This window comes from Strix aluco, chromosome 7 (genome assembly GCF_031877795.1).
Source record: "Strix aluco isolate bStrAlu1 chromosome 7, bStrAlu1.hap1, whole genome shotgun sequence".
Lineage (NCBI taxonomy): Eukaryota > Metazoa > Chordata > Aves > Strigiformes > Strigidae > Strix > Strix aluco.
This window is the reverse complement of record NC_133937.1, coordinates 23,984,218-24,010,886: the sequence shown is the minus strand read 5'-3', so window position 1 is coordinate 24,010,886 and position 26,669 is coordinate 23,984,218. Positions and strand designations below refer to the sequence as shown.

Here is a 26,669-nt window from a genome sequence, read left to right as displayed (position 1 = left end):
GGGAGAGAATAATCCTGCAACGCTACTTCAGAATCAGATTTGTTCTGCCAAGGCTTGATTGCTCAAAAATATTTTTATATTTTGCCTCATCAGATTCTTGTTTACCCCTAGAAAAAGAAATTGCAAATGGCATATCTTCAGGGAGAGAGATTCTCTTACATGAAGCAAGCTCCTTGAACGTTCTGTGATAACTGGCACAGCAGTCTCAAAGACAGACATTTTAAAATCATCATTATCAGTATACCACCAAGAATCTTCAAATATTTAGGACAAGACAGGAAATAGTGTGAAGAGCTTTACAAAGGGAGGCTTAAACAAACATCATCGAAAACCTAAAAGAAATTTTATACAAAAACAACCGTAAATTACACATCTACGCAGTACTACGTACTGCATTTTGCCACCATGTATTTTGTGAATTGCATTGATTTGGGATTATGCTGCCCTGCTGTGGGAAGACACAGGGACTACAAATTACATACATGGCCTCAGATATCAATAGGTAAATGACTGATATTGTGCACGTGTGTGTTGGAACATACATAAACAAAGTTTAAAAAAAGTCTTGCATCACTATTTGCCATACAACATATTTCTGGATAAGGAACGTCAGTTTTCATTCTAGCAAATATTATGATCTCTGACTTCAGTTTTTAAGATACAAAAATTTGGTAGGCATTTTATGCTGGCCTTTGGTGGTATGGTATTGGACCAGTTAAGCCAAAGCAATTAGTTTCAGTACAACAGATTGCTGTATTCGGACAAACCAGATAACTTCTTGTGAATATAGCTGATGCAATCAGAATTAGGACTCCATACTTTCTCCTTGCAACCATTTATTCTTGCTCCTCTGCAGTGGCAATGGAATTAACCATGCAAATGGCCCTCATCCATGAAATGAGCATCAGTCAAAAGACTACCAACAACAGTGTTCCCATCTAACATTACCTTAGGGATCATCAGGAAGGCTCATACAGTCTGTCCCACCAGTTGTTTTAAATTAAAGCATGATAATCACTTCATAATGTTACTTTGTGCAACTTTGCATACTCTATTTTCTTCTTCATGAGATCTTGTTCTCCCTTAGTGTCCCCTGTGGAACAGTAGGGACAAGTGTGCTTATTTTTATCAAATAACAGAATAACTAACTGAAGAACGGGGAAAACACAGGAGGATCAAACTGCTTCACCACACATCTAAATCAATAGTAAAGCCAAAGGATTCCTCCCATTACAAGCCCATCCTATCTCCAAGCTCTGCCACACTTCATTTTCTCACTCTAAATCTCATCTTTATCCAAACATCAGTCCTCCTAAATAGAAAGGAACAGAGGAAGACTTTTGCATAATTTTTATCATTTTAAAATACGTTGTGCAGTTTTTAGTGATTGCTAGAAAAATCATAGTTATCACAAAGAAAAATCAGTAAAGACCTTTTTAAAGCTAGCAATCTGTTAAAAAAACTAAAAGAATGTTTTTGAAACGGTTGGCACCATCTGTTTAATTAAAAAAAAAGGAAAAAAAAAGTTACTGTAGTTAGCATAAGCATTGCTTAACTCAGCAGACCAGCAAATAAGTAAAAAACTCATCGACTTCTGTTTCAATGAAATACGAGTTATCTGGATTTTGCCAGAGAGAAATAGACTGTGTCATGGTAATGTGTAACTACATTTGATAACATTCTTCAGCTCATATTTCATTATTTCTCAACATCTCATAGGTACTCAAAAAATACTTAGCCACAAACCACATTTAATTCCCAAAACTCTGTGGTGAAAGCCAAGTAAACACATTACAAACTGGGCATCCGCTTACCCAGGACCAACACATGGCATTTATAATTTTGCCAGTTCCGTTACTAACATATCCAAATAGATGCCAAAGGAAGTAATTCAAAGACTTTTCAGGCAATGGAAATGAATTGGCCTTATTCAGAAGCAAAGCATTAAAATCACCTCATGGATGACACCAACATAAAAACATGGTGCTAAGCTTTACAATGCACAGGAGGGGTAAAAAGAAATGTTAAGGCAATAATACAGATGCTCAGAACTAGAAATAGGAATGTCTCATACACATTGTCAGCTGTTATCAGCTTCTCTTGCCCAAGTGCATAATATACACTTTCAGTGACAAAACAGCTGGGTGCCATTGGTCCCTCTTCTCTCAGCAACCTAATTGTTGAACTGTGGAAACCAATGCATCCTCTAATGGCTGTTTGATCTATCAGACGATTTTGGTTTTGTTATTATAATAACCAAAACTCAACCATTGACCAAGCCAGATTGCCTTCCCAAACACATGCTCATAGTATATTCTGTGATGTCAGGCAAGATTCAGTAAGGGTAACAGAACCCTAGAATGTCTGGGAAAACAGGAAAACCTGGATAATGTAGATAGTATAGATGTGCTGGAGGAATATGGCACAGACACATCCATGTTGCTCTGGAATCCTGCAAGGTCCAAAATCATAACATTGTCACTGCAGTGAAATAAGCCTTGTGTAACTCATGCTGGAGACTGCAGTTCAGCATATTTCACACACAACCGTCCGTCAGGTCCAGCACTAAATCTGAGGTAATGTGCCTAAGCAGACTTGTGGTGTCACCATCCTGCTCAGGATGCCAAATCCAGGAAAACCTTTGTTCAAGCTCAACACTGCACAATGTTTCTGGACTCCAGCTAGTCCTGAAAACAGTTTACATGCCACTGCACCTAAGCTAATCAACCATACCAACTAATAAATTAGCTAATAAGGCTTGCTAGAACTGGCTACACATCTATGGCCTGACTTGCTAACTAAACTAACCAGATAAAGCCCTCGAGGTGGTGGCAAGGGAGGTCACTAGACTGTAAGCAACATTTTATTTTAATCTTTCCAATTTCATGCTTGATCAGATTAGCCATGGCTAATAGTTCCTGCAGCCTTTTGTTCCTAGCCCTAAGAATATCAACAAAGTGCTCCTAATATAGTGCGACTACGGGAAATTCATATATTGCACCAACATAGTAAGCATTCCACAAATTCAATAAATTATACCAATAAGTAGATACTGGAAGTCTGTATTAATGCACTCAGGACTGTGAGGGATGTCATCACCTGGATGTAACTGTGAAGACAGAAAACCAGGATGTAAAAAGGCTCCAGTGTAAAACTTAGCTGACTATGCTGACCCATGGCATCAGCTACTGATGCTGTCTGCTCCAAACTTCTAACTGAATACTTATCAAAGCAAACAAAAAATTACTGAAGTTTGTTATAAGTCCAGACACTGACCACTGGCCTGACCCTGCAGACATGAAGCAGTAATGAAAAAGGCTATCCATCAAGAGGACACTGAAGTCTGTCTGGAGGCGATGGCGTATTTTCAGAAAGAGCAATTCAATTTCAATTTTACTGCCAGTGGGGTACTTTCAAGTAGGTGGGAGAAGCCTTGGAGGTCAGGCTTTATTAATGTGTGAACAAAGATCAGCCTCCCCATCATCACTACTGCATTCCAACAATCCATTTTTCTTGTTTTCCTTTCAGATTGCTAGCACACAAAAACCAACTCATTCTCTCCTCTATAATTTAATTTGTTTGGGGTTTTTTTGGACATATTTTCCATTTGAAAGAATCCTATTTAAAATGTCAGAGAATTTGCAGGCTACCAATGAAGCATGGAAGAGAAGATATCTAGAAAAAGGAAGGGAGAAAACATTTGAATTCATGAGTATTTGACAGCTGAGTAAGTCCCATCACTGAAGTTTGCACCAAGCATAATTTCAAATATCTCCATTTCACTGTGTATTTTTAAAGAAATGCCTGATATTGCATCAAAAGAGATTAAAATAAAAAATTTTAAAAACCTACAACTTATTTTTAGTTCTAAAGGAACTTCTAATGAAAAAGAGCAGTTAAGATATTTTATTGTGGTAGTTCTGTCAATGATTCCATAACAACTTTGGAAAAAAGCACTCTTTATAAATATAAAATAGACCAAAAAGCTGTGAAAAAATTATAATACACATTCAAGCTTCACCCTTTGACTCCTGGTAATAACATTCTGTCTTCTATGCAGATGCAGCCTATATGGGAATCACAGTAAATCAAGTACATTTGACCTACCGAGCTTAACATGACTGTAAGTGAATCTCAAAGACAGGAATGCAGGACGTATGATGCTGCAGCCCTGATTGATAACTAAGAAGTCAGTTATAAATAAATCTGGAACAGTTGGGATTGACTGTTGTTTAGCACTTTCAGACAGACATTCGGGGCAACTGGCAGGGGCTTTGAAAGCTGTTTCCTATATTAGAATCATGACAAAAATAGAAGTGAGGCTGCATTCCCTTTTCTTCTGCTAAAATAGATCTTACTCAGAAACATTTTTACAAGTTTGGTGAGGCATAACTAGTCCACTGTCAGATACAGTACAAAATCATAATTGGAACTCCCATGTTGATCTACCATGAATAGTTACTTATTGAATTAATAAGAAACAAAACAAAACAAAAACCAAGAAAGAAAAAAGAAATGGAGAGTACTAGGAGATATTAGGGACAAGGAAAAGCTGGTTTTATTACTTTTTTTTTAACTTGTAAGTGAAAGCACAATCAGAATTCACTAGCCAGAAAGACCTAAAGACCTTTAAGAATAAAATAAAAAGGGAAAATCATATATTTTACCACTTGTCCTTAGGAATATATGGGGGGTTTTGAGGCTTGGGGTGTTTTGTTGCTGGTTAGGGGGTTTGTTCGGTTTGGTTTTAAATTCAAGAACAGATGTTGCATAATAACTACTGACAGCAAGGCTGAGTTGTGAGAATGGAACAGGAAAGAGGGCGCATGTATGGAGTTTTGTTCTGTTTTTAAGTGCCCCAAATACTATTTACAGGGCAAGCATTTGTCACAGAGTTATCTTGCCTCCAGCACTTAAGCTTCCAGATAAATTAAGTTGGCTTTTATTTCTGTGGTTTTTGCCCTCAAAATATATCTATCAAAATATTGTAGGATTACCTTGTTCACTGACTGAACAGCTGATTGTTCTGCCAAAATAATCAATGGCCTTAATGAGCAATTAAGAGCTTTCAGGGTCAGTGAGAGCAGAAAATCTTAACATATAGATCAGAAATTTTGCCTATAACTTCATGCTACCATTTCAGATCATGAATGAACTCCCAAACTATATGCAAGAGGCACACGTGACTGAGAATAGAAAGTATATAGTATAATACAAAATCACAGGAGAAACTAGGATACAATAAGAGCAATTTGATTTAGCCAAGTAACTCTCTCAAACAGATTTCCCATAAACTGTTCTTTCTCAACCAAAACAGGTCTGCATAGTGTTTTGCTGACAGATTTGAAATTGCCCCACCTGCACGCACTCTAAACCACCCTGAACCAAATCAGCTCCAGCCTAGAAACTCGGTGAGCCCTCACGCAGACCTTGTGGTTCTGAGCAGTATCACAGCTTCTTGTGTCAGAAGCAGACTCATGCCTCTCTACAGAATATTGTGTCCAAATCCACCAGTAACTTCCAGGTATTATTCCTATAGGTTCTACAATATGCAAACTGCAACAGTAACAGCACTAGGAAATTTCTGCAACTTGCCTTCTAAAGTAAGCCTAGCATAAATTAAGGCATGATTCAAGGACTCCAGGCTTGCTGAAGAAGTACACACACAGGACCACATTTCAGTCACTGCATTGTGTTTTTTCTGTCACGACAACTGCTGAAAATATGCTTGTTGAAAGAGAAAATTCATTATAAAGAGTCAAATCTTTTATTTGTAATGGATTGCCACATTGCAGACATAGCTTCCTTTTACCAGAACAGCCTGCATAAATGTATTTTAAAGTAATTACCTTTAGGTGGAAAATATGACTTGCTTTCAGCTTTGTGAGGCCAGTCCACCACAAGAGGTCCAAACCTACGAAAGCTGGCAGTGATCTCATCTACAAAAAACAAATGAGGCACCTTAGAGAGAATCTGAAGACTGACAGTGGCAAGGTAAAAAATTCTTAGTTTAAAAAAAAAAAACCCAGACTATTTTCTACACCTGTTAAGAATAGTGAAAACTGCAATAATGTACACAGAAGATGCCTAAATATTCTTTCACCCATATGCTATACATGACTGCTTAAAAAATTAATTTTATATTCCACTAATGCAAGTTTGCAGCAGGATTAAATGCCAACATGATCTATCAGAAGTGAATATGCTTCAGCTGCGATCTATTTCTAATTATAGCTACAAAGCAGGGTCAGATGCAGCCACATGGGACTGACGGAGGAACTACATGTCAGCATGGCCACTCCTTGTAGCATGCCCTAGAAAGCAGGCCTGCATCAGGTCACGTGACTGTGGGGATTTCACCTTCCTCAGTCCCCTCTGGAAATCTGCCTTGAATTACCAAGTTATTTCTTTGCTTTTTAAGCACCGATTTAGAAACACTGTGGATCACGCATCTCAAACTATCCTATAGGACAGTTTTGTTTTATATCCAAATGCTTCAGAAAAAACAATTTTGAGGTTTTTTTCTTAAAAAAAAAAAATCTTTTTCCTCAATGCATTTATTTATGTACTTTAAAGAAAGATTTAGTTTAAAATTGTGTCTAATATGATGCTAGATAGATCAGAGCAACAATCCATCAGGAGAAAAGTTTGAAGACAAAGGCAGTGGTTTTTCAATTTTTTGATTGCTGTTTGAAGACATCTGTGGTTTATCTGACCCCATGAGCTGCAAGTCAGATTTTTCAAGTGACTAGAGCCACAAAACACATACTGCATAACTCAGGAGCTGAAGGAGAAAGTTGTTACTGGAGTAGACCTCCCATGGAAGACGGTAACAGCTCCCAAGTGGCCATGTTACTTCCTTGCAGGATAGGCTGGGCATATATTTTGATTCTGAGTGACCCAGCAACATTTGTATCAGTTGTACCTGTTGGTCTGCTTCTTCTCACAGCTGGGGATTCAGATAACCCAGTAGTCCCTGTATCAACAGTCCTGAAACTCATGATGTGACATGGGAACTACATTTGAGCCATTTGTAAACCACAGATTGGCAACTCATCTTATTAAAATTGCATGTGGTTTAGGCTTCAGTTTAGTAGATCAGATTTGGAGATCCCTCTTTTTTCATTATAAGGCATCCTCAAATTCATTATTTATGCCAACTGAAACTAGATAGTGGTAGATTCCAGCTATACTATGAAAAATACACCAAAAACTGTCATGATTTTGGTTTGGGAGTCAGGGTATCTGGGGCACACACAAGTAGAGCAGATATAGATTGAGAAAAAAACCTGACCATTCTACTAAGCTGGTTACTATTCTGTAACCATATTAATTGCCCTGCATTTGTCAACTGAACACTGCATATATGCTGGATATAAGAGCTGATTAATTAAAGACCAATTTATTTTGGTAGGACTGTATTAACAGAGATCTTCAAGTCAACCACATCTTTTAAAAAGAACAGGAAAAGACTATGGTGTAGTGACAATACCCACTAAGTTCCCTTTTTCAGAGGGAACACATGCTGCTATTGCAGGTTAGAAGACCTGCTATGAAGGCATTTCTGTCTCCAACTCTTCTGATCTACAGTATAAAAGAATGTCAAGTAAATTCTCAGGTGTTGCAGGGGGTGGTGGTGTTTGTTTGTTTTAAATAATGCCGCAAGCACTACAAGCGACAATACCTGGGAAAATACATTTGTTATTATCAAAATATGACCTTTTAAAAGTAATTATATGGAAGCCAATTCCCACATCTCACCAATATAGCTTATTTACAGTACCTTCATCAATGTCAGGAGGAAGACCTCCAACAAACACCTTTCTAGAATAGCGTTCCACTCTTTCACCATTCTGACAACGTGTTGGAGAGCTGAGACCCGATGATAAAGACTGATCACCATGACTGTCGTCTAGGAAGCCATCTTCAAAAGGAAAGAGTGAAGACCGACCTGTAACAGATTTTGTAGTATCTATAGTTAACGCTATTTCCTGGATAATTAAGTATTTCAGTAAAAATTGTTATATTCTCCTTTTACTGTTTTGCTTTAACAGAATTTGCATTAAAGGGCCCAGCTAAGTGGTCCAGTTATCCAAATGATGTTCATTAGTATTGCTTTTATTTTTCCAAGACTATATTATCCTTAGAAGACAATAAACCTAATTTAGCTTTAAAACAAACCCTTACAAAGGGCTAGCAATGAAAACCAACAAGTTATCTGATCAAATTGTGCATTATAGCTATAGAAAGAACCTTTGTAAGGTTCATTTCAAACTGATTCTTAGAGATTTAAATCTTCCATAACAGATCTTGAAGGAATGATCTTAAAGAGCAGATCCCTCAAGCCATTGCACTGCAGAGCAGGACAGCCTCCTTCAGAGTGCTTTACAGGGTCCTAACCACAAAGGCTGCATCACTTCCTCCTTGAGTGAATGGAGACCCAGTCTGAGTAGGGGGGCAAACAGCAAAATAAACATAGAAAAGCTTTATATTGTGGATATTAAACATGTAGGTGAAGCAAAAACTTAGCTAACAAGAAGAAAAAAATCTTTAAAATCTTATTAAATAAACCACAAAAAACTTGCAGTTGAAGAAAAAAGTTGTTAGCTAGGACAGCCTGTCAAGCTGTTACTCAGTGTTAAAGCACACTTTCAGTAATGACTTAAAAAGCAACATAAATGGCTGCTACTCTGTTAATGAGAAGAACTTATTTGTGAGCATTTGATGCAATTAACTTGTTGCTATTAATACCAAAGTATACACACATTATCTTAAGAACAGATTTATTAACCCAAAAGATAGAGAAATATTCAAAGTCTGTATGTAAGCAACACTGTAGAACACACCAACTTTAGAATTTGTTAATTCCGTATACCCAAGTTGAAAAATAAATTCTGCAATGTAGAGAAATGTATAAATGGGAACCCCATGTCAATTATGAAAAGGCTAATTGTCCCCTCATATCTTGGAGGATTGCTCCCAGGGATGGAATTACAATTAATTGATACAAACAGTATATATGGGGGTTAATTACAAATATAAATAGTAGGGCACACAATTAAATTCCAAGGTAATGGATCACATGAAACTGACTTTCAGCAAGACCTAAGGAAGAATTAACACCATACTGGTATTAACAGCCCAGGGAAGTACAGGAAATAAAAACAGAAGAAAGGAGAAAAATCAAGACATGCAAAGGGACTCCAGTCAGAAAAATGTACACTCTATCAGTAATAGAGTAGTAAAGGACAGATTACAAAAAGAAGCAGAACTCCTATATCTGGAAAACAAGGTAACAAAAACCAGGAAAGATGTTCTGATTAACACACTAGCCTGATTTTTTTTTTTTTTTTTTTTTTTTTTTTTACAAACACCAAGCACTAGATAAGTCTTGATTAGAAAGAATATATTGAATGTACAACATTGACAGATCACAGATACAAAAATCCACTGAAGCAAAAATCCTACTGTGCTTTTAAGCACCAACATAAAAAAAACGGGGTAAATGCTACAGTCAGAGAAGGATTTAGAGACACTACTCTTCGAAGTCTAGTATAACTGGTTCTCAGAAATGGTGGATTTAGCACATAAAACAGGAAAGACTATTGATGAATATTCCGTTAATGGACAAACAGGTCATGCACATATAAACATATGCATTTCAGCATAAAAGAGAACACATGCATGAGAGAAATAATAATTAGGAAGGCTAAAATTGTGTAAAAATATCAAATCAAAAAAACCCATTGAAAAGTATGAAATTTTAAACTATCTGTAAGAGATTGACATTACTAAGAAGCTAAATAATCTTTTAATTTCCACCCCCCACCTACCTTCTTGTAAGAAATAAAACAAACAACAAACATTAGCCATTAGTGGAAGTTGACATATCAAATTAATAGATATTAGAACATGGCGTTCAACTAAAATACAAGTCTAAAGAGGAGGCTGAATAAGTGTCACGTTCTGAAGGAAATAGTAAAAATGCACAGCAGCTTAAAAAGCAAGATATTGCCTCACATGCCAGATGCTTGACAGTCTGCAAGCATTGCACTCATCTTAAGTAAATGCAAAAGATGATCTAAAACTTTATAGTTAAGTCAAGTATAGAGTTAAATGTATGACGTATACATTTAAAATAATGGAAAGCATACAGACAAGGGAGCAGAGAATGATTGTTCACTGTCTCTTCCATTAAGGGGAAACTAAAGTGCACTGAACACAATTTCAAGGCTGAAAGCAAGTCAAACTGCAGAACCCCCTGCCACAGGCTTTTAGAATGCTGAGAAGTCTGTGTAGATTCAGAAAAGGCAATGAGTAAGAACAGGTAAAAACCCATTCTGAAGCAATAAATATTGAGATATCACCTCAAGAAACTCCCAGAGGCAAATCTCTGGGAGAGTATTATGGGAAAGCATCACTAAATGCCCTAGTTTTATACTTCTGTGCCCCTCCCCTGACATGTCTGAGTTGTCAGTGTAGCAGAATAGATTTGGGGCTGATTTCCCATAGCTGTGCTTACATCTGTACCTGAAAAACTGATTGTAAAAGTTAAAAACAAGGCACCTAAAAGAACATGACGACAGCTCTAAGCATGATGCTTACAAAGAAATGCTCGCCTCTTTACTCAAAGAAAACAAAGGATCAAATAGAGAACTGATAGGTTGTGGCAAGCACCAAGAAATTTCTCACAAAACCTCTTGTCACTGAAGATGCTTAGTCACAGTGACAGAATCAAACACTAATTAAAATATCCAAGTATAATAAACATGAAATGAGTCCCTGCACAGATTCGTCTCTGTGTACCCTGCATATTACCACAATGCAAATGGTAAAAACAGTAAGAGAGGGGGATATATGAGAACATTTGATAAACACCACATCATTTTTTAACAGACTACTGTAGAATTTCATGTTTCTTAAGAAAGCTCAAAACAATATTACAAAATTCAAGGTAATGAAAAAGCATGAATATCACAGACTTTACTACTGTACAAATAAGGCAAGTCACAAAATCTCTAACATTAATGACAAGACACACGCACACACACACAGAGATCTACTTGTTACTATAGAAAAGCCTGAATTTCACATAGGAAACAATTGTTATGGAGTGAAACATGCTTTTTGGTAGAGTAAAAAAAATTCTGAAAGCCCAGCACATTCAGGACTTGTTTGCCCTGTTTTGTCATCACTATAGTTTGTATAAAACAGCCTACACTGTATTCATCACAATTACTGCCACATTACTATATTTCACTTCTACAAGTAAACATGAGTTGCAAGAAGTTAATAGTGTCCAGCTGACTCCTACCTCCTTCTCTACTTTGGTGCCATTTGATCAACCTGGAAACACTTCCACAATCTTAAAATGAAATTAGACAGTGTTCACATGCACAGACAGTATACAATATATACTCCACATACTTTCCAATTTGTTTCAGTACCATGAGAGCACTGAAAAAGTATTAGGATGCTTTCAACATTTGTTAACAATAGTCCATTCTCTGGACACAGGGAAAAATAGGAAGGTAGGTTTGTGGAGAAAACTCAAATATTTTCTTTCTGTTTTAGCTATTTCTTTTTGGTTCAGCTATAAAATAAACACTGAAACCAGTCGGCTTTGAACGAAATGAGCTCAAATTCTCTATTATAAACTGTGTTAGGACAGCCTATATGGCCTACTACCTCGATTCATACAGATGTGCAAACTACAAGTTACTCATATGCTGTCGGCTTGGTTGTGTGGCTAGGTTTGTCTCCAAGCTTCTTCACAAACGTGATGCAAATTCTACATTTTGAAAAGGAAGCAATGTCACATGCACAGCTGTCAAAGAACATACATGAAAAAGAAGATAAAAATGAAGTTTAGTGCCAAAGTACCCCAAGAAGATGGCACTGCCCAACTCTAATTGTTGAAAGCTGCAATCTTCACTGTTATTTTCTCAATGAAAAACAGTCTGTGTAAGCTACAGCATGGTACATAAATGTAAGCCACATTAGTAGCTTTCCTGGTAGTCAGTGAGCTTGCTATTGTCCATGTTCAGTAATCTCTCAGAATAAATTTATATGCAGCACTGTACATTTGTAAAATGTTTTCAGTCTGCTTTTATTTTTTATGGGTTGACTATGACAAAATAAAGCTAAAATGCGCTCAAATGTTGTATCTTTTGTTGCTATTATTATTATTAATATCCACTGTTGAGGACAGTTATTAGCATTGGTATTAACAAAGTTCTACCTAAGGCAATCCAGCGTAATACTCAAGTGTGAAAGGTGTTTCATCTAAGAAAAAAGTATTTTTGAAATGTTTAATGTACTAGCTAAACATTGCACTTCTACTAAAAAAACCCAAACCTGGAACCAATCTTTTTTTTGGAACACCACACATTTAAAGTCATAAATGTGTCATGAAAGAGTCTTTACATTCAGTTATCCTCCAGTTCACTAGTAATAGCAACACACTTGAAGTTATCAGCATTGCTTTAAGCTGCTATTAAAAAGGAGTTTTGCAAATGAAGAATATGATTTATACAAAGGAATTGATCAACCAAATACTGTTAAAATTGGTAACATCATCTTATCATAAGAGAACTAAATATTTATTTCTCCCACTATTCAGAAAATAAAACATTTAGTAAATACTTTTACCTCTTCTCCGCCCATAGCTCCTGGCTGCATGTAAACACAGAAGAAAATTGTCGGTACAGCTGTCATTAGATTTAGCTCCAAAAACAAAGAAAATGTAGCTTCTACCTCTTCTCTTTTTCCCCACCCACCATAAAGAAGGAAAAGACATTCAAAAGTGCAAGATGAAATTCAAACAACCCAAGACAAGAGAAAAAGTTTGAAGATGACACAGCTGGGGGCGGGGGGGGGGGGGGGGGGGGGCGGGGAAGAAGGGAACAAAAAGGAACATACCTGCTGTGTAAGTTTTCTACATAGCAGAGGTATTAAAAAAAATCAGGCATACCAGACTTACAGTACTATAAAATAATAATTTAGGATTATGGTTTTAAGAGTCAATAAACATCATCAACAGTAATCCTAATTAAAATAATTCATTTTGCATTTTATTAATTAGTTGTGGAGAACATATTTTCTGATTATGTTTCAATTTAAATTAACCATCTGTAAATACTAAAATCCTACCAAAACAATATGAACTCAATAGCCAGTATGTTCAGACAAATAAAAACAGATTGAAAAACCTCTTTATAACTACCAGCATTAATACAGCATTTCAATGAGACATGTATCAATGGCAAAATCCCCAATGTTGTACAAGTGCAGAAGCATAATTTGTAATATAACAGGAAATGCAAAAACCAGCATTTTTTGATCTGAAATTTTAGAATATCAGAAAATAATCTGGAAAACAGTGTCTTCTACACAGGGACTTCAACCTGTTCACAAAAGATATCAGTGGTCTTACGAGGTTATCAAATGTGGAAGGCTAGGATCAGGTAGAGATTTTCAACAGAAAGTGAGCTTAGGCAATAGGTAATAGAGCCTTGTTTTGTTTCTTTCTCTCTTCATTGCAATACTGTGTGTTCCTACTCCCTCCCAACCCCATCTCTTATTTCCAAAACTGACACATGTGCCCAGGTTTTAGGTGCGATTCCTTTAGCTCTCCCTACAGTCCTTGGCCCACCTCATCTAGTTCCCATGCCCTCCTTCTACCTCCCAAGTGTCCTCTACCATAAAACCCATTTTTCTATTTCCATCTTCAAACACACTTCCAGAGGTGTCCTACCATACCTCTCCACTTCCCTAGCTACTTTTCTTTGGTCAGCAATTACATGACAGATCAGTTGTGGCTAGTTGAGAACTACTAATCTGATGACTGGTCCCCTGCCTGTCACCTCTCAGTGGCCCCAGGGGCTACCCAGAAGGCTGAACCTCCTTCAGCACAGGCACTAGTAACCTCTCTTCTATCCAAGTAGCTTCTTCCTCAAGCCTTGGAGAAACATGGTCTCAGACACCATACACCTATGACTTTTTCTCCTGCCATCAGTAAGGCCACAGAAGACCAACTACATGAGTATTTCATTAGGGAGATTTAAAAATTTCAAGGGCTATGATAAAGAACTGCTTCACAATTTATGTTTAACATAAAGACAGTAGAAGCTGTTTGTGTGAACAACTGTTCAGCCACAGTGAGGTAGCTGGTAAACCCTGAATCAGACTCTGCTCCTTGCACAGCAAGCAACAGGGAGAATTAATACCGGAGTTGGCTTTGCAGCAAGAATAAAATTAATCCTCGTCCTTTCTAGTTACTGCTAAAGCTGTATTTCATTACTTATTATGATGACAAAGAATTACTGTCAGGCATCATGTAGCAAGTCCTCATCTTGACTGCCCATACACCAAAAAATAAGCATGTACCAAGGTATAGCTACCAACATGCTTTGAGAGTAATTTCAAATAGAATTGGTAGAATACTACCAATCTAAAAATTAAATAACTTTAGTATGAGATGAAAAATACTTCTGTGTTTCTTTTTAAGAAAAGAAAGCTTTATATGCTTAATATAAACATTAAGGCTCTGAACAAGATAACAGTACATGATGGCAGAAATCTACCACTGACTTCTGTAAATTTTAGAATAATTTATTGCCATTCATGTATTATAACACTTCCATGTTATATTGCACTGCATAATATTACTTTTATCTTATCTATGCACTCACATAATCTTTATGCTCATAAAAAAGTTTTACTGAAGGTATATTTACAATTGCCTGTAAATTCTAGGGGGAAAATAGTGCAATCCACTTAAACAGGAAGACAGCCTAGTCAGCTTTTGCCAATTTAAAAACATTGCAAACATTTAAACACTCAAAGAAGGTGAAGTTTCACCATTGTTGCTTATGTTTTATACATACACACACATAATTGGAAAATTAACTCATTTTTATCCAGTGTTTACATTAAAATGTTATTTTTTCCAACAGGCTGACAGTTAGTTGTCACAGCAACTTAAAAATGTCAACACATGCTTTATTATGTTGTTTTACACAGGATGCAAAATAAGAATGTGTCACTTGAGACAAGTTAAAAAATAGCCATCTTGTTCATAAGTCAAAGTTGAGAGCACCACAGACAATAGAAAGAATGGTTCATCAGGTAAATTTTGTAATGCCTCCAATTTGAGTGAATATTTTAAAAAATAAACAATTTAGAAATTATTCTTGAATGAAGACATTTGGAACTCAGTAAGAGAGTTATTTCACTATCACAAACAATGAAATCACCAGTGTTATATATCTGAAGTTACTTTCTTTCTTAAGCAATTCCAACAAAAGACAGAAGAGACTAGGAGCTCCCAAAATTGTACCCACCACTGATGAAGCCACTCCCTTATACTGGTTTTGGTGCCAAATATGAACATCATTTTGCACAAAAAAAACATCTCCTGAAATGCTGCAAAAATTCCACACAAAAGCAATTCTTTCCTAGGTACCTAATAGAACATTACAGTATTAATGAAAACATAGCTGCTTTAAGAAATGATGAGCACATTTTCCCATGTAAAATGTGAAATTGTTGCAAGCAGGCACTGATCAGTTGTGCAACTCCCAGAACCATCACCACTGCGTTAAGTGTTTCTCCATCCCTTTGCAACTTTAACTGACAGGTAGATAGTTACATAACCACTGTGTCCCAAATTGCATGTACTCAAATACAAAGGAACAATACATTCTTTCTTACCTCCTGATAACTCTCCTGAAACTATTACCTCACCCCAGAAGTTAAGTGTATTTTTACAAATGTGAAACTGTATGTTGAAGAACAAAACTCTAAGCTTTTAACAAACAAGCAAAACAAACTCCTCAAACTCCAAATCTTGCAATGCAATTAAGCAAATTTAGTGCTAATGCTACTGGAATTCCCAAAACCCTACAGCTAAGAGTACCCATTGTTGCAATAAATCAAAACACACTCAACTGAAATGCTCAAATTTTAACTGCATCTCGAAGAAAGTTATATGAAACTGATGAAAAGGAACTTTAAAGGCTTGCATTTTGCAAACATCTATCTGGCAGTCAAGGGAGAAGAGGTCTACTGGTGGCATAAGAACACACAATATTTTATGAAGAGCCACAAAACTCTTGAGATAACATGGTTTAGGAGATGTGCATAGCTGCATGACACACAGAAGCACATATCCACACAAGACAGCCCTCAAGGATTCAGAAGGAAGGAGTGACCTAACAACCCTTGCCTGGAAAGGCAGAGGACCAGAACATCCATAGTGTGACAATGTTGGCAAGAGAAAAAAAATTCTGTGGACAAGGGAAGTCTACTGTTTAAAGTTACTCTTGCTCAGTTAATATACGTCCTGAAAACCAAGAACACAGTCAAGCAACAGAACATTGCTTATTGTATATCAACAAGTAAACCACCTTCATTCTTGATCTCACTACTTAGCTGGGAATAAGTTTGGTTTTGCTCTGTTGTTTGTGTTGGAAGGTTCGAACACAAAAAGGGACATTGTGTAATTTGTGTGATAAAAGCAAACCACGTAAATAAATACCAGAATTGCACAAACGATTTCAGAGAATTAGTAGTAGTAAGGCAGGTGCTCTGCAATTTATTTGAAAGAGATGAAACCAAATGACAACCTACAGAAAAGAAAGGACTTTGACTAAAAAATATTTTTATAAACTTAGTGTGTGTTAAAACGTAGACATGAACCATACAGGTCACTAGAAAGAGCATGTTAGACTGGTCATTATCAGTGATACATTTCTCTTCTATTACCTTAGCATTCATAGTCATTGGATGAAACATGTTAGGACTCTCACCTACTTCTAATACCTGCTTAAAGATCTTTTGCTAACAATTTGTCTAATGCTTTTTTGAACCTGCTGATACTATCTGCTTCCACAAATTCCTGTGGCAGTAAGTTCCAGAAGTAAACTACAGAAGCACTTCCTTTTGTGATTTTTAAATTGGTCTACCAGAAGTTTCACCAGTTGCCCTGTTAGTTCTAGCTCTGTGGAACATGGTGAACAGCAGTTTTGCATTCCCCTGTGATTTTTCTAAGGCTCCATCACATTCACCTTCAGCCTTCTCCTCCCCAGACTAAAGCATTTCAGCTTCTTTAAATCTCTTGGTAACTCAGTACAGCCACAGTAGAGACAGACTATAAGAAAGAACAATTATAAGATCCAGAGAAAGTTGTATTCTAGTAGTTAGCTATTTTGATAATACAAAATAAGGAAAAAGCATAGCTAACTGAAAAAAAAAAAAAAAAAAAAAAGAGTTGAAGCTTCCAAAGGGGATAGAGAAAATTGAAATAGAGCAGTGAAACTGATGTTCATTATCAGCCTCATTAGCTTTACCCAAGGCTGCAAAGACAAAAAGTTTAAAAACCCCAAAATTATGTTCTGTCACTGGTTTAGTTTATTCATGGAAGGCCATGAAAACACTCTTCCACAAAAAAACAAACATATGCATGCTTTAGGGCTCCTACTAGTTTACTATTCTGGTCTCAAATCACACCTGTAACTGGGCTGGCTATACTCATACAAGGCTTGTAATACACTTCAGTTATAAGACAACAGAAAACAAAAATCAGTGGCACCTGGGAAAAATAGGCATCAGTGATGACTCCACAAAAGCTCAACCTAGAAACCTGTATCATCTGACATGATTCAATTAAATGCTGACACAATACATTAGTACAAGTGAGAGTAATAATAATATATAGTTCAATATCCCTGTGAACCAAGCCTTTGAAGTTAAGAAACACTTGCGAAAACAAAACTCAACTTACTTCATCTCCTGGAGACAACAGATGTTAGTCATGTGAAACAATGAGTATCCACTCTAACAGCTTAATCTCTAGTTAAGGGTTCAATTTTTATGGATCAGAAACTGTGGGGAGAAGTTCCCCTGAGAAGACAGCTAGCTACACAAGGGAGAAAGTTGGCAGAACAATTAACAAGCTTGACAGAAATGCAATCACCTTCTTAAAACATATTTTTTTAGGAATCCAATCAATCACATGCTGATATTTATTCAACATGTTACTATCTATTACTATCAAGAAAATGTTCTGTATAGAAACTTGAGCATTGTTCACCTACATCAAGCAGATCAAAAGCTTTCAGCAGCTTCTTTATGGCTTAATTAGTAACTTGCAAGAGAAAATTTCTGGAGAACCTTTTCAAATGCATCAAACCTTATTAAAAATCTGATAAGTCTATAGACAAGCTGATGTACTTTCAGTATGTTCATATAGGAGATAATATGGCCAAATTAATCAGTTGACTTGTCTTTTAAATCAGATTCTAACAGCAACATAAAACTGACAAGCTGTGAAATATCCTCTTCAAAGATTTCAGAGGTATGGACAGGATTAATTTGTGCTAGAGCCTGAAGACTGCATGATGTTCCTTACTGGGAGAACACTAACAAACTAAGAAACTGAAAACACATTTATTATAATGTTATTGAATTATGTTGGATCATGAAAATAATCTTTCCTGTTTAAGCACACCCCTTAAAATTTTTTCTTATTTTAGATGAACTGAAATGTCTAAGCCATGAGATATTATGTGCCAAATAAGATAGTGACTTACAAATTACTGACATCTGATCTCAGTAAGACTTCTTTTCTGAGTTTTTTTTCATTCCTTTATTGCAATATGGGATTGGATCTGCACATTGTATATGGGTCAAATAGCATTTCAGGGAAATAATAAATCTGTGAATCCATAGCACATTAACTCAAAAGAACTAGATCTACACTCTTTCCATATCATAGCTAAAATTGAATCTGATCAGGTGATTTCAAATACAGAAGGAAGCGACACCATTTATTTGTACTATCATATTTTATGGAAGACTTAATAGAAAGTATTTTGAAATTTTTAAAAACATTCTTCATTGTTGGTACTTATCTTCTTCATGCAATAATGTGTCCACAATATCAAAGATACACATTTCTAGGAAAATTGACTTAAAATAGCATTATTTCTATGAAAAAAAGTCAACATTTCCAGATTTGAAATTTTGGACCTAGAAGGGCTAAAGGAAAGTTTATTTGAGAAGACTGGGAACCTCCTTGATTTATAAGGGACCAGAATCCTACTTCTAACTTGGAAAACTTATTTGTAATCTTGAAGCAGCCAGCAGTTCAGAACAATACTTGCTTTAGGACACTATGAGTTGTCCAACAATTTTCTAAGATCAGAAAGGAAAATATGTCAAGTTTTTTCTTTTGAATATTGGATCTCTCAGGCTCTTAGAGATCTGGAAGTTTATAAGTAAATTGCAATGCCAGTGAAAAATGAATTTATGAACTGAGAGAAGGTGATAGAATCAAGTACAATTATGCAATGTATCTTTGCTATAACAGTATCTCTGTAGCACACACCTTAACCTCACTGAAGAACGTGCTTTGCTGAAGTAACAAAAAGCAAATGAACAGAATAATTTAGGAACTCTATTTTTATGTCATTAAAATACATAGATTGAGATCAAGTATTTGTGTGCACATAACAAGAAACGCAGATGCAAGAAGTGCATGCAACACAGAATTTCTATCAACGGATTTGAAGATTTCCTTTGGGTCATAATAAAATTCTGAGATGAGACACATGAATATTGCATCTTTGTAACGTACTAGGCTTCTTTTAAACTTTGGGCTACATATTCAAAGTTCTTTTGGGAAACATTCTTGACTTTGTTAATTTCAGTCATTTCATTTGCTATAATGTACATAAAGTTTATTTACATCTTTATGATTTTAAAAGTATCTACCATATCACTGAAAAATCACTGAGTAAGAGCTAGGTAAGGAACATTTTTTTATTTAAAGAGTGGATTTTCATACAGTTGTAGGTATATGAAAGGCAGTAGCTAAAGCAGAAGCCTTAAGTAAATTAATTTGTAGTAATCAACGTAAAAAATTATATGCACATAAATGTATTGAGAATAAATTCAATATTTTTACTAACTAAAATAGGAGTCAGGGTTGACAAAAGCAGTTTGCATACAAAGATGAACCAGGCCAATGGCTGAACCAGCATGAATTTACTGCATATAAAATACTATTTCTTGAATAACAATTTATGTATTTTATCTAGATAAGAAGCAAGCTGATAAATAAACATGACATGATAAAACTCAGTCAGTCATGTGCATAAACATATGGGGAAAAATAAGAATTACATTTGGGAGAATAAAGAATTAAACTTGGTTCACTATATTAATTTTTGGGTTCCTTGCCATAGTATGTTTGTACTGAGCTTTACGTGCACAGAAATCTATGTGCTTCCAATGAAAGTTTCCTATATATTAATCTGTTATTTGCAGAACACTCACCCCACTCTTTCAGGGATAGCATTTGTAATTATTTTTACTTCAGCATGTTTCAGCACTTGAGATTTGAGGGGTTACTTTTCATAATAAGCAATGCAACAGAATAACTTGTTTAAAAAAATAACACTCTTTCTTTCCCTTTTTCTATGGCTAGAAAAGCTGTTTACAAAGAACAAGACTTCTGTCCACCAGTCTTTTTTAAAGAGGTCTTTGAACGAAAACATAATCCAAATGTTTTGAATTATTATGAATTATTGCTTATCTAAGAGTGGTTCAAAAGGTGATTCTCAATTTCCACTGATAGATGGGCTGGATGTGCAGATAGGTGCTGTGATAATTTGGTGATATTAGCCTCAACAGTCCTTTCTGGTTCACTTTTTCTCCAATGCTAGCAATGCAAGCATTACAACAATCTCCCTGATAACATATGCTGACATACATATACAATTGAATCCCATCATTGGAAAAATACAATCTACATGCATGCTGTATGCAGTTAACGCCCACACATTGGACCTCAAACACTTGATCAAACATGAGAACTCCATTTGGTACTCAAAACTATTGTTTAAACAGCTTAGGTCTTCCTTCCTTAGGCATATTGAGCAGCCAAGCATCTGTGCAGGAGGGAAGGCTTATTTATTTTCATTTCTTTTAGTTTAAAAAAATAGATTAATAATAAAACATTTCTAACAGCCAGGCTGATAGGAACTTCCTTCAAATTGCTTCCAATCTACCAAACTTAATTCTAGACTGCTGCCTCATCTCTTCTAGCAACACATATATTGCTTGTGGAATAGCCTGGCAAATCTTGTTCTTAAAATTCTGCAGAAACAGATGGCACTCACCCACAATAGAAAGGATCACATAGATGAAAGGAAAGCACATTGGTGAGGTTATGAGGCAGGCAAAGTGGTGGGGAAAAAAAAACAACAAACAAACAAGAAGGCAGTAACGAGCTATAAAGTTGGATTAAAAGGAAGATAATTTAAGAAATCTTCTAGAAAAAGACTTTTGCAGTCACTAATAAGAGATCCTGCCTTCAGTAATAACCAAATCAGATCTCAGAACGTGCAGCTGCTAATATAAAAAAATTGACGGGAAGAAAGAAGAAGCAGCATGTTTTATTGCTTCCCTGCCCTTCCCCCCCTCCCTTTTTTTTTTATTAAACAAGTATAGAAGAGACTTTGAGATACCAGCTAGCCCACCTCACAGCCCCCAAGACAGCATCAATACTAACTGTTTGTACAGCTGGTTCCAAAACTTGACAAGGTTATGTGTAAAGTGACAATTCGCACACTCTGGGACTCTGCTGCCTTTGCTATGTCACACTTAACATCATTCATTTTTTTCCTTCTAGTTAAATAAACTCTGATTTCTTCACGATTAAATTAGGTCTAGTTTTGCAAACCTTATTAGCAATCTCAGTGTCTTTTATTCTTTTCTATTATTCCTTCTATGTTAATAAGCTAGTAACACATTAGTAAATGAGACGATGGCAATTGGGCTAAAGAGTTCAGTAAATTCCTATAGGCAGGTAACCAAATTATTAGAAGAGAGTGATGCCTCCTGAAATTTAGCCGCACATTTTCCCAGAATATTATCACTACAAAAACCAAGCTTTTATTAGCTATTAAACTGCCAACCCAAGATTTTGAAGTCAAAAATAATTCAATAAACCTTCTATTCAGAGTGGTTCATTTCAAGGTATACCAATAGCACTGGCAAAAGATCTAAATATGTTATTTCAGCAACTTTGTTATATCTAAACACTATATGTGTTTGAAAACAATACATCAGAATATAGGAACAGCCAAGTACATTAGCTCTTAAGGAGACAAGGCAATTTTAAAACAAACAGAAGCAGGAAAATAGAAAATGAAATTATTTTGCTGCCATTACATTTTCTGTCATGGCATGACGACTTCCCCAAATAATTACTATCTACATTAATAAAACAAAACCAAAATCTCTACCCAAACATCTAAAAAGATGCCCCAAACATCTAAAAAGATGCCCCAAACCCTTGACTTAATGTGTTTTTCAAATTATTTTACTCAGAACAAACAGAACTAAATGACACTAATGAAAAGAAGACAGTCAGATGGAGATTAAATAGTACCAGACCTCACAGATGACACATTTTCATATGAGACAAGAATGAACATTGGAAGCAGATGGAACATTTGAAGCCCAACAGCAGTGCAAAGTCACTGTGCAGAGGAGCTTTAGGAAAAACAAAATTTCAGCATTTCACAAAGGGGTTTTTCTCATTTGTTGGTTTGACTACCTTTAGAGTAAACTCATTTTACAGAAGTTCACTTGGAATCCCAGCAGTACAGTTTAGTGCTTCCTTAGAAAGATCACACACCCTCATTTATTCCCCATCTCCCTTTTTCACCTGCTATACTTCTCTCCCACTGAAGTTTATTGTTGGATTTCTGGAGTTCACAAGAAGCATTAAAGATAGCTCACTACCTAGCACATGTATTCATGCTGATCATTTAGTCCTATTCATATAGCTCATTAAGAAGGAGTACATATTAACTCAAGACAATGTCCAGTGTTCCCCAAACAGAAGCAATGGCTGCAGAAATGTATGACTGCAAATGGGAGTGAATACTAGCAAGAGAAGGGGATGGAGGATGCCTTTGAGTTAATTTATTCTCAGGTTTTACTCAGTATTGTAAACATAAGTTTTAATTAGTATTGCAAACATGTACTAAAAGTAACAGTATGGTTTCTCTTTAAGTCCATACATGAATTTACATAACTAAAATCAGTCATTCAATTTATGTCACATTTCTCCTAGAAATTACAGTATCATTGTATTTAATAAGGTGCTGTAAATGAAAGTCTATAAAAATTCTACTGTTTAGCTCAGTATGAATTACATTATTAAAAAATTAACAACCGATGTCACTACTTGATTAAAAACACTGCTTCAGTTACAGAAATTTCAATTAGAGCTAGTACAGACAAACACTATAGTTTTTCCCCTTTGAACAATGCTTCAAATCTAAATATTTGCATCTTCCTTTTGTTCAGATGCTCCTTAGGCTTATGCTCAGATGTCTCAATATTTGAACATTGCATTCCTCAATAGAAGCCTAATTCTGACAGAGAACTTCAAGCACCTCTACAATATAAACACGCTTATACACATGTGCAATTTTTTGTGTATATACACAAGCATAATGCCATTAATGACAAGAAGAAATAATGATTATGCATTTAAAAGTAATTTATTTTCCTAATTTTATTATTTCAGAACTCGGTGCTTTGAGATGATGATGATTTATAGCTTTGCCAATGATGAACAAAACAGTGGTAGTAGCCAACTAAGCAACACCTTCCCTCAGACCAAACAATCCCCTTCAACATTTACAGAAGTAGCTCAAAACAGTCAGTCAGGAAAACCCCTAGTTTCAAAAGGCTGTAATCAGTGAATAAGAACACCAGCTGAAGTACAGTTAAAAGTGTTGCCATAAAGGATGCGAAGTATCTAGAGACCAACACCCCTGAGAAAACTTCCCCTTTCCCTACAACACATGAAGTAAAGCTTTGCGTTGCTGTTGGCACAAGCCCATGCTGTCTTCTAGCTTCAAAAGACTGAGTACACTGTTAGTGAGAAATTGAGTAATAAATCTTAATAATTCTTAATAAATAAATCAATCTAATAAATCTTAAGGATTATTACTGTGTCTTCGCAGGAAAAGAGAAAAATGCTTATGTAGCAATGACTATAAATAGAATGTGAAGGTTGGATTTGCAGATTCAGCACAGTGTTTGGTTTCACATAAATTATATATAGATACTACAAGTATGATTTGAAGAAGTTACATAAGTTCTCCAAATTGTTCCAAAAATTACTGGGATGAAATATCTTTTGGGAATTTTTATTTTTTTAAACCCAAACCACAACCATTCTAGCACAGGAAAGATTATTTCTTCTTGAACTAACTTTCTGTAGTATATTTCCCTATGACAAAAATCACATGGGAACTACATAGTTCTAAATTTCTCAGTTTTAGCTGCATACAACAGAGGATTTACATCACAGAAAGTAATTTTTAATCTTATGTACTTGAATACTTGTTTTTATTCTCAACTTTTCAAAGATTTAAGAGCAAAACCCAACAGGTTTCACACTACAGTAATTCTGGGCTCTCAGTTATGGCCAAAAATGGTGTGGCCTCACCTAGTAAAGAATGGAAGAGAGAAGAGGTGCAGGAGAGGAAAAATACACGGGAACTTACCCAGACTTTTGATTTGTGCTGAATTTCATTCAAAAGAACAATCACTACTATTTTGCATGAGTTGCATATATATGATTCCAGGTTTATGTAAGTCTGTAAACAGTTAATATTTCAAATAAACCCATAACATTTTAAATACTGGAAATGCATAAATATATTTTGTTTAGATCCCTCAATTAGCTATACTACTATTTTAGCCATACACCAGGGCTAGAGCTGCAAGGGATCATTATTTTTTACAAACAATTAGATTATATAGCTGCTGTAAAAATTTCAAAGGGATTAGATGGGAATAAATATTTTCTGAAATATTATTTCCATTAAAAAGACAACTTTTTTTTTTTTTTCAAGTTTATCTAGCAATGACAGAAATCAGAATAGAATACATTCATTCATTTAGGATAAAAGTGAGATGACCCAAAATGAAACAACCCAGATCTGATACACTACCATATATAGTATAGCTTTTTGTATCAGTTTTTCATTCCTGTCTTTCAAAAAACTCTGTAAGACATTGTAAGAAATACTGCTATATATTTCATAGTAACTGTCAATGTTTAAAAATAACTCAAAATTCAATCATAATCTCCCCTCCTCACAATTATACTACTCTTGCAATCAGCTTATTGAAATGCCCACGTTAGAACAACAAATACATTCTGAGACCAGAATTCATGTCAAACAGCAGCAGACTGTCCTCTGTAGAACTTATTTGCACACACACGCACACCCACACAAACAGCTTCCTCTTTTAATAAAGTCTTTAATTAAATTGAGCATTTCTCCCAGTTAATTACTTGATTTCCCATAATTTCATGTGCCCATAAGAAAATGGGGCATATATGCCAACTATGACAACAGAAACTGCAAAATATCACCTCATAATTAACAGTGTAAAACTAAGAAAAAGAGCACAAAGTCTTATAGGTTCTGAAAGCTGGCATTTAAAGCCAAATGTTAAAACCCTTGCCTCTTGTCTATTACAAATTTTCAGTTCTTCACATTTATAAGTTATTTTCTAATTCTGTTTGGTACTACACAAAACCCTGCAGTTTTCAACCATACACAGTATAACTTACATAGACAGTGCAAAGGTAAAAAATTTTAGAGAAGTTAGTAAATTAATCCTAACGCCTCTAATACAATATTGTAAGCAAAAATGGACATTTCAAAATAGTTAGCATTTCTTAGGATTAGATTGACAAAAACTATGCTTTGATTTGCATAGTTCAGTTCTACCTTATGCTGGTGGTGCCTAACATCCCATCCCCCATGCACCCCTCCTATATGATGCAAGGCTGTCTCTAGAGCTTCCAAATCCATTTGGCAGGTTTTTTGAATGCATATGTTCATGACTGGATTTTTTGTATTTATTTTTATTTTCCAAACCAAACAAAACCACTAATCTTTCAGTGAAGTTCAGCTCCACATTTTTTCTTCCTTACAGAGATGTCTGAACATCCCTCCAGTCCTGTCTACTTAAATGTTTTAGGGAAACCAACAAAGTAAACTCCATCAGTCAATGTAAATGAGTGAAAAACTTGTAACAACTCATCCCAACAAGAAATATGTCTGAAGAGATATCAGAAATTAAAGTTACTGGTTTAACACACATACACACCCACAAAAGAGGAAACAACAGAGAATGTTTTGCAGTATTATCTATAGCAGATGTTATAAAGCTTCCAGTGGAACACACAAACTGTTATAAAGCCAATATAAAGAATCACCAATTCTACCAATAAAATCAGAGATGACTGATTTACAAAAATCATTTTAAGAGAGTGCACATAAACTTCTGTGCAAATATTATTATTACACATATTTATGTCTGATTGTAAAGCTATATACACAGTAAATGTAAGAAATAATATTCAACATGACAATATTAGTTACTAGATATTAACTACTTACTATTAAGAGCCATAATATTGTCTGTTCCTGGATGATGGAAGTTTATTCCCATACGCCCTGCAATGTAAATAAAAGCTATTTTTAATGTTTTTATTTCAAAAGTGAATTAAATTAATTAAAATGAAAAATTGCTAAAGGGGATGAACAGTCAGGGTAGCC

At 35.5% G+C, this 26,669-nt stretch overlaps 1 protein-coding gene and 1 long non-coding RNA gene across 11 annotated transcripts in view; one reads left to right on the top strand and one right to left on the bottom strand.

Annotated features, from left to right (window-relative positions):
• Nucleotides 1-26,669, bottom strand: part of CPEB3 (cytoplasmic polyadenylation element binding protein 3) — a 99,442-nt gene that overhangs the window by 27,239 nt on the left and 45,534 nt on the right. For 8 of the 10 annotated variants that reach the window (XM_074830970.1, XM_074830971.1, XM_074830969.1 and 5 more), the window contains 4 exons: nt 26,511-26,567; nt 12,652-12,675; nt 7,784-7,951; nt 5,850-5,939 (listed from right to left, as the gene is read on the bottom strand). In XM_074830970.1, the coding sequence (XP_074687071.1) occupies nt 5,850-5,939; nt 7,784-7,951; nt 12,652-12,675; nt 26,511-26,567 (339 nt within the window). The remainder of the gene's footprint in view (nt 1-5,849; nt 5,940-7,783; nt 7,952-12,651; nt 12,676-26,510; nt 26,568-26,669) is intronic. The other 2 variants (XM_074830966.1, XM_074830973.1) reach the window with 1 other exon arrangement.
• Nucleotides 1-26,669, top strand: part of LOC141925980 (uncharacterized) — an 80,449-nt gene that overhangs the window by 46,285 nt on the left and 7,495 nt on the right. The gene's annotated exons all lie outside the window — the stretch shown is intronic.